The sequence below is a fragment of the Bactrocera oleae genome, chromosome 6, assembly GCF_042242935.1.
Source record: "Bactrocera oleae isolate idBacOlea1 chromosome 6, idBacOlea1, whole genome shotgun sequence".
In the NCBI taxonomy this organism is placed as follows: domain Eukaryota; kingdom Metazoa; phylum Arthropoda; class Insecta; order Diptera; family Tephritidae; genus Bactrocera; species Bactrocera oleae.
Window position 1 is genome coordinate 1,795,927 of NC_091540.1, and position 12,655 is coordinate 1,808,581.

The 12,655-nt window shown below is 31.5% G+C and overlaps 1 protein-coding gene across 4 annotated transcripts in view; it reads right to left on the reverse strand.

Annotated features, from left to right (window-relative positions):
- Positions 1–12,655, reverse strand: part of hid (head involution defective) — a 38,941-nt gene that overhangs the window by 24,790 nt on the left and 1,496 nt on the right. For all 4 annotated transcript variants that reach the window (XM_014239962.3, XM_014239961.3, XM_014239960.3 and 1 more), the window contains exon 2: positions 11,822–12,574. In XM_014239962.3, the coding sequence (XP_014095437.3) occupies positions 11,822–12,020 (199 nt within the window). In that variant the 5' untranslated portion in view covers positions 12,021–12,574. The remainder of the gene's footprint in view (positions 1–11,821; positions 12,575–12,655) is intronic.

Here is a 12,655-nt window from a genome sequence, read left to right on the forward strand (position 1 = left end):
TTTTTAAATAATTTTTTAATATTTGCTAATATTTTCTTATATATTATTTATTCTATTAATATATATTTATATATATTTTTAATTTGCTGCCGATTTTAAAATTTTATAATTCATAAAAAAGTTTTAAATATTTTTATAAAATAATAATTTCTTTTTAAAATTTTTTTTAAATTATTAAAAATATTTTTTTTAAATTATTAAAAATATTCTTTGAAAGTTTTTTAAAAATTTTAAAGAAATTGTCTTATACATTTTTACATTATTTTTGTCATATCATCAGTTATCATGTTATTTTTTAACTTTATTAATTTTAAAAATTACTTTTTATTATTATTAAGTTGTGAAATAATGTATTCTAATTATGCTAATTTTTAATTAATTATTTTACAATTTGTAAATAATTGTCTACCATTATTATATAACAATGCATTCATCAAAGATTAAGAACGCCGCGCTGAGGCACAACTAAATTCATTCTATGCACAAATGATGGTACAGTGCAATCAAAAAGTGTGGAGCAGCGCCCTTGAAACTGCAAAAGAAACATGTGTTGTCTGCTATGCACAACAACTGACTTGCTGATGAGCATATGTGCACACTTAATTACTTATCTACACATTATATATATACATATATAATATATATATATGTGTATGTGTGATTATTTGTGACATCAATGCCGTGGAATGCCGGTAGTTGCCGCGCTTTTGTTACTTCACGTACAACTTATAAAATACCAGTGGCATGTGTCATCAACTTGACTTAGCTGCTCCGACAACAACAGCAAAACACTGGCTAGTGCAAGACATTACACGGGATGCTTGGTAGACAGTTTGGTTTTGTGAAGTGCTGCCGGAATGTCTACGGTGTGCTTATTATATACAATATATATTAAAATATATATACACCCAAACATGTGTATATGTATAGGTTCATGTCTGCTTTGAACAGTGCTCTTACGGAATATATTAGCATAACTCTGTAGGTATGTATGTACATATTTATTTTTTTATGGTAACAAAAAGCTTATATTGAAACACCCTTTATAATTGCACTTAGGCTAATACAAGCTGTTAGAAGTAAACATGTTTAGCAAACGAGATAGATTTCGAAAGAAAATTCTGTAATCGAAATATTTACGATTGAGCTTTTTATCTTATTTGGGTATTTCTTTAGGATCTTTCTTTCTTATGTTTCAATTTCAGTAAGACAGTTGCGTTGGTAAATATTATATATGAAATTAAAATGATTGGAGCTTTTGCAAAGCTTTTAGTGACATAATAAGACTGAATAATTTTTTTTTTGAAGTTTTTGTTCAAAAACTTAACGAATATCTAACACACACTGTGCATATTGATTTAGACTGAAAGGTTAAAGTACATAAGTAAAGCTTACGGCAAAGTGTTAAAGTTAAAATTTGTTTGTTTTAACAAGCTTTGTAAGGAAGGTATAAATATATAAGCCTAACAACAAAACGAAGGTAAATCTTGAATCGTAATAAAGGAATGTGGAGAAGTTTTTGAGAGCTTTTCAAAGCTTTCGTGTTGTCTTAATTTATATAGACTTAGGCTGAAAGTGAATATTTAATATTATGAAGAATTAAATTGAGCGAAAATTTTTAATTTTTAGAAAAATGTCATTAAACAAAATTTTTTTTTTTTTTAATTTTTAATTTTGTTTTAAGAATAAAAGTAAGAAAATAAAAAAGTAGAGCTTTTAACTTTTTTAGAGCTTTTGTTTAATGACTAAAATGCCCTAAATGCACTTAACTACAAAAAATTTTGCTTCTCCACGGTATAAAGCAAAAAAAAAAACAACGGAAATTTCAAAAGTTATACTTTTCTGTGGTCAATGTACTCAATCTCGCTTAATCTTGAATATTTTCAGAGGAAATTTCTGCATTTAATTTTATTTCATCTATGTAAGTAGTTCAATGCTTTTAACACTTTTCATAACTTTTTCACTATATTTTGGATTTTTTTCAATGCTCTAACCATGTCTTAGTCCCACAAATGCTACTTTAAAAATGCTTATATTAGCAACAACATAAAAGGGCTATTCAAAGTTGCCATCACAGTACAATTAAAGTTAAAGAAGAAAATGAAAATTACAAAAACAACAAAGAACTTTTAAGTTAAGTTATATATTAAATTTTGAATGACTGTTGACTATATAAAAAAAAATGTATATTTAAGTATGAATGAGCAGTAGCAGTGACAATGCAACAACAATTGGAAACATTTTTTTTATTAATTTTTATTGTATATTTATATATACATATATATTTTTACTTTATATGTACATGTTGCTGAGCTGATATGCTCTACAAAAAATCTTTGTAAAATGACAAAGGGAGAACTATAAAGAGAAAGAGAGCGGTAAGCACGAACGATAACACGGTAACAGGCGCGGCAAAAAGTAATGAATAAACTGCAAGATAACAACAAAAATGCTAACAAATTGCTGTACTTGGTAACAACGTTCAGTAGCTGTAAAGTCTCATTATGCACATACATACTTATATATTATATATACCACAATATATATGGCTTACATACATACTACTATATATATATTGCTGCAGTTTGCCGGCTTGTTGACTTGCCGCATTTTGTGGCGCAGTTGAATGCAAATTTCACATTATGCATGCAAATCGCAACGAATATGAAGCTGCAGCAGCAACAACAAACGGCAAAAAAAAAATTGCAAAGTGAACAAAAAGTAGCATGATATAATATGCTGTTGTGGCTGCCACCTATAAACTGTAGGCGCAGTTGTTGACGACAGCAGTTGCCAGCCGATGCGGTAATAGAAAATGAGGCATAAAATGGAAAGGCATAAAAACAAACCAAGTGAAAAGCAGTAAAACTGGAATATAATACAGCGGTAACAAGAGCCGTAGCGGCAGCAGCAGCAGCTCGGCTTTTCCAGTATAAAATTCAATGGCAATGGCAATGGCACAAAGCCGCTGCAACAACAATGCGACGAAAGCAACAACAATAACACAAAAGCTGTTGGCATACAAGCGCCCAACTGTAGACAGTAACTGTAACAGCCTTTGATGTGGCGCGGCGTATGCGGGCGACCGGAATGGAGTGCGCTAGCAGTCAGCAGCTTGGCAACAAAAGTTTAGCAACAAAGTTGTGTATTTACAAAAGTTACAGCCGTGCAGCCATAGGCATTGTGAGCGAAATAATATGCAAGGCAAAAAAATAAAAAAAATAAATGCAAATTTGTTTTGAAAACATTTGCGGCAAGGCCCACTTATCAGCTAACCAGAGGCGCACAGCTGTTTCTAAGCAGCACAGCGCGACCGCCATGTTTGTTGTACGGTTCGTTGCTGACGCGCCCATTTTCCGCCTGGCAAGCAGCCAAACAGTCAAAAGCCAGCGCAAAAGCAACGGCAATAGCAACAGCAGCAGCAAAAAAGGCCAGAGAAACGACAATAAGTCAGCGCTACTTGCTGCTGCACGCCCTGCTTTTGCTCGTCCAGATACACACCTAACAAGCAACACGACGACCTGACGACCAGGTTCACGGCCGTTTGCCAAACAACGCATACGAAGTTGCTGAGCAAAACAAAACCGGCGAAAATGACGCGCGCGCATATATGCATGCCAAGCAGCTTTGCAGACTTTTAGGCGTAATTATGGACGCGGCCAAACAGCTGTTGGCAACAGCCAAATGAAAGAAAATGAACGCCCGGCGGATCGATATGCGGGGCGTCGGCTTCTGCAGGCGGCGCGGTGGTCAGGTGTGCAATGTTAAGAAAGTGCAAAGCAAAACAAAATACGCTGAAAGCGTGGTTGCACGCCGGAATGTAGGCAGTGAAACTTTATGTGTACAGAAAATATTTTATTATTATTATTTGCTGCCTACTTTTCAGCCGCAAAACGAACGCCTGACAACAGCCGAGCGTCAAGCTTTTGCAATAGGTGTATGCTTTTAGGGGTTGAGCGCATGCTGTCGGATGGTTGGGTATGTATGAGCGTTTCAGGCGCCACAACGGCACTGCCCGGTAACAATGCTTGGGATTGCAGCAAGTTTTTACTTGGTGCCTGTCTTACTTATAAACATTTACACGGAAGCATATATGCTAGGCGCATGTTGAAAGTGCCAGCATCCACCCTTCAAGAACAATGCCGTACATGAAGAATTGCCTGCAGTGGTTTCTGAGTATGTGTGACTTTGAGTTGAAGTTTTGGCACAATGTGTATGCAGCACGTACTTACAAATACCGTTATTCGCACGCATATTTGTTAAGATTTCCAAGATTTTATGTACGCCGCATGTAAGGGAGCTGGATAAGTGAGGAAGTAAAGCTTAAAGTCAAGCATTGCTCTGTGAATTAGTTAATGACTTGTAAATTGTGGCAGGGTACGTAATAAACTTGAAGTACCGTTAGCTGAATTGGGCGCTAACTAGTAGTTGAGGTGATGTAGTAGCGAGAAACAAAAGAGGAATCTACCAATAGGTGGGAGTGTATTTGTTTGGTTTGGTATACAAATCTGTGATTGTGGGTAAGGATTAAGGAAGATATGATGGTGGTGCAGAAAAAGCTACAATTTACCATAATTTACAAAAACCTCTCGATAAATCAGGCAGTTGTTTTTGGGCTCTTATATATAAGCAATCTAGGATCCTCTGTTAACTCAACTGCAGAAGAGGTTATAAATAAGATCTCAATCGGTTTATATGAGAATTGGTTCAATTTGAAGCAATCGACTGATCGAACACCTAAAAATTAATATAGCATAAGGACTAGTTGACTCATAAGATGAGGAGATGGCAGTCAGCCAAATGCTCTCTAAAACAAAAGTCTATAAAGTTTTCAAATATCTTAAAGGTAGTATATAAGTTAGGAAAGTAGTTTAACTATTTTCAAAAATGACCGCACATCTTCTTCGAAACGCAGTATTTAAACTCCCAAATAATAAAATTTTGGATTGGTTGATATACCACGATGCGTCATCAAGGTAAAGAAATGTAGAGAGAGAGAGAAACTGGTAGCAAAAAACACATAGAATAACACGCTAAACACAAGGGAATACCAAACGGCATATATAAAGGTATGAGATTGTGTTTTCTGGCGGGAAAGTCCAAAATATACTATGTGGTTGCTAGGTACAAAACAACAAAACAAATAACAAGGTATAAAGAGCAATAATAAAACCAGAGAAAACCAAAAAGAGCAACAAAATCGCGCATTCTACAACAAAAAATACAAAAGTCCAAAACATGTAAAAAGGGTTGTTTGCAATAGGCCTACATATTACCCTGTAGGAGCTGATAAAAAACATATAAAAAGACAGAGAGGAGCAAGCAAAAAGTTGGGCAACCAGCAATATGAGAGTGATGAAAAAAAAAATCTCAGCTTAGTTATGAATATGTGCACCAAAGGCGATTAGAGATAAAATTTATGGAGCAAAGGCACAAGATGAGAGTGAGCAAGAAACAAACAAAGCAGACAAGCTGGTGAGTAAAAAGTATGAAAAAAGGCAGAGTTAGGGATGAATAGGCATAGCTGTGCACAAGTATTTGCTGGATTCGTTAGAGCGCGGGAATGTAGGGATTAGGTAGGTGAAACATAGTGGTTGGTGGCGGCTGTAGCCACCCTTGTACATTCTGCGTATCGAGGCTGTAAGCGCTTGTAAGTAGATGTGTGTGTATGGGCTTTATGTACTGGCTTTGTGTGCGTATGCATTTTGTTTCAACTCGACGGCGATGGGTGGAGCCTTTGGTGGTTTGGTAGGTGTTTGCTTTATTTTTATGTATGCTAGCCTTTTTTGTTGATGGTGTTGACTTTGATGACTCAGCATTGCTAGAAGCGGGAGTGGAAACATGTGTATTTATATGTGCATATATGTGTTTGCTTGGTTGAAACTTCGGCTATAAGCAATTATTTAAAATTTAAAAGTTTTTGAATTGGTAGTTTTAAATAATTTTTACGCCTTCAAAATGTTCAAATAAACAACCAATTCTACTCAAAACCCTCCACAAATTCATTAAAAATTATTTGAATTTATATTTTTCAGTACAAAAAAAAATGGTTTTGAAAATTTATTATAAATGAATTAGGTACTTTTTTTTAACATTAAATATTTAGAATCATGAAAAAAATTGTTTTTAATTTTTTTCAAAATGATATATCTGGGTATATATTTTTAGTAAACCAGAAATAACGAAATGTTATATATAAATTATATATTAAAAGAAAAATTATTTTTGACTTTATTTATTTTAAAAAATATTATACAATAAAGTTTTAAAATATTTTTTCGAAAAAAAAATCTTTCCTAAATTCAAATATAGTGAAAATATATATCCAAAGTAATATTTTTTTTTTATATAAAAGCCTTGATATCCAAACACCCATACGTATGTATGTATGTTTAAGAAAATTTTGCTAATTTGGGCTCTACATGTCGTATGAGCAACATTGAATGCAAAATGGTTGGAAAATAGGCATGCTATGGAAAAGTATAATACAAGTAAATACTTACAAGAAAGTGCTAAGAATGTTGCTTACTGGCTACTAATAGAAATCTTGATATATCTGACTGGTAATACAGAAATTGTTCTTTTAAGTGCTTTAACTAAGCATGACGCATTTCAAATATATGTTATTTTTATCTAAACATTAAAAACTTAAATTAACTAAAATTAATAAAATTATTTTGAAGAACATATTTTTTATGCCTTTCAATATTTTCAAAAAAATAACTAATTTTTATTAAAACCCTCAAAAAATGCTTTCTATACTACTATACCTGCGACCAATACCCAACCTACCTCATGCAAAACCTTCAAAAGTCACATAAACTACACACCTACATAGTGACAAGCTACAACCGCAGCGTTTTTATTTTTTTGGTTTTAATATTTCTGTAAGCTTCGCTTAGCTGGTTTGCAAACAATTGTAGTAAAAGAACCCGTTTATCCAGTTTCAGCTTGCATGCAGTTACAGAGCTTCCTCTTCCACAAGCATTTCTACTATGTGGTGTTGCTGTGATTTTTTAAGCACAATTTTATAAGCGTTTGTTTTAGTTGTTGTAGGTATTTTTTTTATCTTTTTTGTGAAGTTTTTTACATTTTTTTATAATGAATGCAGTTCAAACGGCAGCTTAGCAACCAGTTGTGTTTTCTCTAAAGTTCTTTGGCTTTAGAGCGCTTTATGTATGTAAGTATGCATGTGTGTGTGTTTGGCGATTGCTAATGTGCCGACAAGAGCAGTGATCGCGTGCGCATTTTGCTTGTATATAGGCGATTTGTAGTGAGTAGCTTGCCTTTTTTTAAGCTTTTTTACTATTCAGCTTTTATTTTGTAGCGTAGGCGAAATATCAGCTGTGGGTTATGAGCTTAAAAGGTTATAGAAAAAATTTGAGATTTGGAGATGGGCAAGATACTGCATAATAGATTTAGTATTTATGATTAACATTTTTTTTTGGGATTTTTAAATTTTTGTTGTTTAATAATTTTTTAAAATTTCTTTATTTAAATTTTTTTGTATTTTTTTATTTAATTTTTTTTACTTTTTTTTCTTAATGTTTTTTTGCTTTACTTTCATAAATTTACTCAAATATAAATGCTTAAAGCCACCCAATTCCTTATGTAAAATAACTCATAATGGCCAATATAAAACATGGGCGTGCCAAGTCAACATCATTAGTTGCAGCCACACTAACGTGCAACAAGTTCAGCAGCGCACAGTTAACGTCAATTTTATGCTACAGCACAAACATATTTACAAAAGTATATCCATATAAGGACATACATAAGCACACAAACTCATAAGTATGCGCTTATTACAGCATAAATATGCGCCTGCGTGCAATTGCATTCGATCGCCTGAAGTTTTACTTATGAGTCGGTGTGGCACGCGCCAAACTGGATTTCTTGTTTTCTGAAGTATTGTCGTCCAGCATTTATGCTGTTTGCTTTCATTTCGTTTTGTTTTGTTTTTACTTTTTTTTGTGTTTTTGGTTGGTTTTTTGTTTTGTTTTTTTGTATTGAGATTATTCACATGCAAAGCACGGGTGTGGTAATAAATGTCTAAATAAGCAGTATCTTGTTACCGTTTGTGGCAGGAGCAGACATTTGGGGCGTTTGCTGTGGCCGAAATAATGCCCAAACGCTGGTCACTTGGTCAGGCGGACAGCAAAGTTTGGGCGTGTCTCTTACGTATTTTATGCAGGTATTTATTGGATTGGGTTTATTTATCATTTTCATTGTTTATTGTTGCAATTTTTTTTAATTTGGAGCAATTATTGCAAAACCTACCTTTTACAGTTAGAAAAATTAAAAAAACAAAACTAATGTCTTTTTAAACCATAAGGGTAAAAAGCTATAATTTATGAAAAAAAACATTATTTGCCACAAAATATTAAAAAAAAAAATATTATCAAATTTTTAAATTTCTATGTTTTTTGTATGAAAATAATAAAATAAAAAAATAAAAAGATGGGTTTTAATAACTATTTTGTTAGTTTTAATAATTATTTTCTGTGCTCTATAAAGAATGAACAAATATTTTTTTAGTTTTCTAAAAGAAAATTTATTTTTTAATTCTTATTATATAATGTTGTTATTTAAACGTATTAAAGCGGTTGTATATTTATTTTAATACTTTTTTGTATCAGATTCGTTTTTATATCTAATACACTATCAAGAATATTTATGTAAAAAAAGTGTTGCGGATGTGCGGAAGGTTAAGTGTTTAAAAATGCTTGAAACGCTTTTTAAATATAAACACTTCTAATTTGTTTTATATAGTTTTATATTTTTGTAATTTTTTTTTTTACAATTAAGCAGCAAGAAATTTAATACACTAAATTTCAAAATTAATGTTGAAGTATATCTGTATATACTTTTAATAAAAAAATTTTTATTATTTAAGTTTATAAAAACATCCTCTTTTATCTAAATTATCAATATTAGCTTTGTTTAATTTTAAGTTTTTATTTTTTATTTACATTTTTTAGTTATTATATATGTTATATAATTATCACATAAATCTAAACCATTGTTATTCTTGTACTTGTTACTTTTTTATAATTTTTTTTCTAATTTTTTTATAATTTTTTTTCCATATTTAATTTAAATAGCACCAATTGAATGTGTCAAATATTATATGCTTTCATATGTAAAATATTTTATTTTAGTTTTTATTATTTAAGCTTTTTGACCAAGCCTTTGTTTTGCCTAATTGAATACATTAATGGTTGCCCTAATATTTTGCTCTATTGTAATGATATGCTAGCATATGAGCGGTATTTATATTGATGTGTATGTACTACAAGTATGTACATGCATATGTATCTATACGGTTTATTGACCGTTTGACAGTTGAAAACATTTCAACGCCCAGCTGACCAACCCACTGTGTTAAATTACTTATAAGCAGCTAATAGCCGCGAGTTGGCTTGTTTGCATTCAAACACACATACTTAGGTATATGGTATATTTAATAGTATGCCTAAATAAGTTTATATTTTTTTTATGGAATATCAGTCGTTGTGGCTTGGTTTCGCCTGTTGTGATTAAGATTAATTATACATTATATAGTATATGTATATACGTAAATATATAATTTTTGTACCAATAAAAATTCAAAAATATTTTTTCTTCTCCTCAATTCCATAAAAATTAAATATAACTGTAAATTTTGGTGTGATTGAAATTGTATGGCAAAAATTGTGTAATTTTTGACACTTTTATGACTTTCCCAAGGCCGAGTTTATATAAGATAGACCCATAAAAGTTCAAGTGTTTTTGTTAGTACATTCATTTAACTTTCATGCTATAATTTACTTTTGCATTAAACTTTAATCCATTTTATATGGTTGTATTTGCCTTAATTTTTAGCAACGTGAGACAGTTCCAATAAAATCGGCAATAAAGCTAAGCACTCAAGCACTTCAAATATTGGCATTGTTTAGCACTTCATTTCATATATAATGCATACATACATACATAAATATTTGTAACTACTGCAATAGTTATTATTTACCTTGTGATTGTCGACTACTTGACTGTATGGCTGCATTGTAACTACTCATAACAATAGCAATAAAGTAATAAATGGCAATGACTCATTGATTTATTTCTTATGGCCAAGCGATGCTTACTATTGTTTAACTATTTACTTTAACGTTTTTTTACATATGAGTGATGAATGTACATACATATGTAATTATATATTAAAACCTCATTCTGTTAATATTTGCTTAGTTCAAGTGTTGGGTGACAATATTTGCCATTTTGCTAGGTGAATGTATCCAAGGACTCTAATTTTTTTTGGAAATTTTTTTTTATTTATATATGTTTAAATGTATTCATTTATATATTTATTTTATTATGCATATATATATTGTATATACTATATATGTATACACGTATGCATATTCCAGAAATATGCACAAAATATAGCTTGAGAAATAAAGACCCTAAGAGTATGCAATATATTCACCTAAGTTTTGTTCTGCTGCCTACCTTCAGGCTTTATGCGTTTGTTTTTTCGAAAAATAAAAGTTTTTTTCTGTTTCATTTTTATTAAAGAATAGTGTTGCAGAAACCGCTAAAAGCCAAACCCAAACTTTCCTGTTTTAAGACTGTTAAAAATTATTTACCGGAAAGTTTTGAAAAAGCGAAGTTTAATTAAATATTTCTACTTATCTTTCGCTACAGAAGCTATCAATGAATGTGTGTGTAGAGCGCGTAATAGTATGCAATGGAGATCAAAATATGTTAGGAAAGAAGAAAGAATCAATAGAGTTATTAAGTGACTAATATAGATAATGCGAGAGGCGAATCTTTTTTCAGATATTCAAAATAATTTGGCTAAGTTTTTGGTTTATCTAATTTTTGTGGTTTGGTAAAGAACATTATGAGATCTTTAAAATGTTGTTGTACTTTAGCATATTTTCCGGGTTTTGCGTCTATATTTGAAATATTGTCGGTAAATAGTCTAAAATTATGCTAAAGACGTTTAAGAATCAATTTTTTAATAACGACCTTAAAAACATTTTCATGTTTAATAGCCTAAAAGTTTGCTGATAACTCTTAAAAATAAATGTTTTTGTTTTATAAAAAATTTGCATAGTTCTGCATATTGTCGAACTTCTTGCTCCTCTTTGTAGACTATACCTCGAATTTATTAGCCTTAAAGTATGCTAACGATAATAAGCTTAAACTATCATATTTTGTTTTACTATGGCATATTTTCGGCAGCTTTAATCCAATTTGTAGACTATGCTCAGCGTTGAATAGCCTAAAATTATGCTAAAAGGTAAGCTTGAACTAATATAAAGTTTAATGTTCGGCAACGAAGAGTCCGAAAAACTTTATATGTTTCGACATTGCGTTTTTCATACAAATCGGAAATTCGAATTTTCTTGGAAAGTTCATTGCATCGACCCCTAAAGCCTTTGACCCGTTTGCAACTTATTCATTACCAACTCTTTTGCAGAAGGAATATCCCATAATAAATTTTCTAGTTAAAAAACCGCAAACATTATTTCTACTTATGATAGGGGCGTCGAGAAAAATAAAAATATATATATTTGTATATATTATAGGAAAATTTGTTTTGACTAATGGTAAATTTGAAATGAAAATCGATAAAATGGGTGACACACCCAATAGGAAAATGTTTGCCTATATAGATGGTATACCTGTATTATATAGATTTTACATTTTTTAATAATAGTAAAGAATAGCAGAAATATAATAAAAGTAATCACTAAATTCAATAAAGAACTTATTATAACAATAGAGAAAAAAAAAAATACACATAAAATATAAGGAAATAAGTGCAACTTACTCATATACTGATAGAAGGCCATCATAAAATGCGGCGGTAGCGGACTCTGCATGGGCGTTTGTGTAGCCGATGTGGTGGTGTTGGGCGATTGTGATGTCGACGAAGCAGCGCTGCCGCTGCCCGCACTGCCGTGACCGCCACTCGATGACGATGCAGAGTCATCGCCGCCGCCCTCGGGCATATAAAAGACAACAGCCATCGTTTTATTTTTTGTGATTTAATTTCGTTTTTTTTGTTTTTTATTTCCCTGATTTTTGCTGCACGCTTTTGCAGCTGAGTTTTTGTTTTTATTTCTGTGGTTGTGAGTTTGTTTGTCTCTGTTGCTTCTTTTCTCTCTTCACGCTTTGTTGTTACTGTTGCTTTTGCATAAGTGCGCATACACACCTGTTCGCCGTACCTGCGCAGCAATGTGGGCGGCAGTGTGAGGGATCGCGCTCGCACAGGATTATTCTTGCGCGCAACAGAATTGTTTCTTACTGTTAGTTATATTTGCTTTTTAGTATTTGTTGTATAATTGTTGTATTTGTGTTGTGTTTGCAATGTTTCGATGTTTCTTTGATTTTTATAATTTTTCTTGGCACTTTTTGATATTTTTTTGATATTTTTAAATAATTAAGCACTTTTTCTAATTCTTGTCTGCAATTGAAATGATTTTCACTGTTCTCACGCTTTATGGCAAATTGTTTGAAATTGTTGCGTGCAGTTGTGAAATTCCTTTTACTCTCAAACTTGAACTCAAAAAGTTTGTTTTTACTGTAAAATTATAAATCTTTAAATTAATTACTTATACTTTTTATTTGTTGCATATAATTTGTGTAAAAGATAATGATTTTT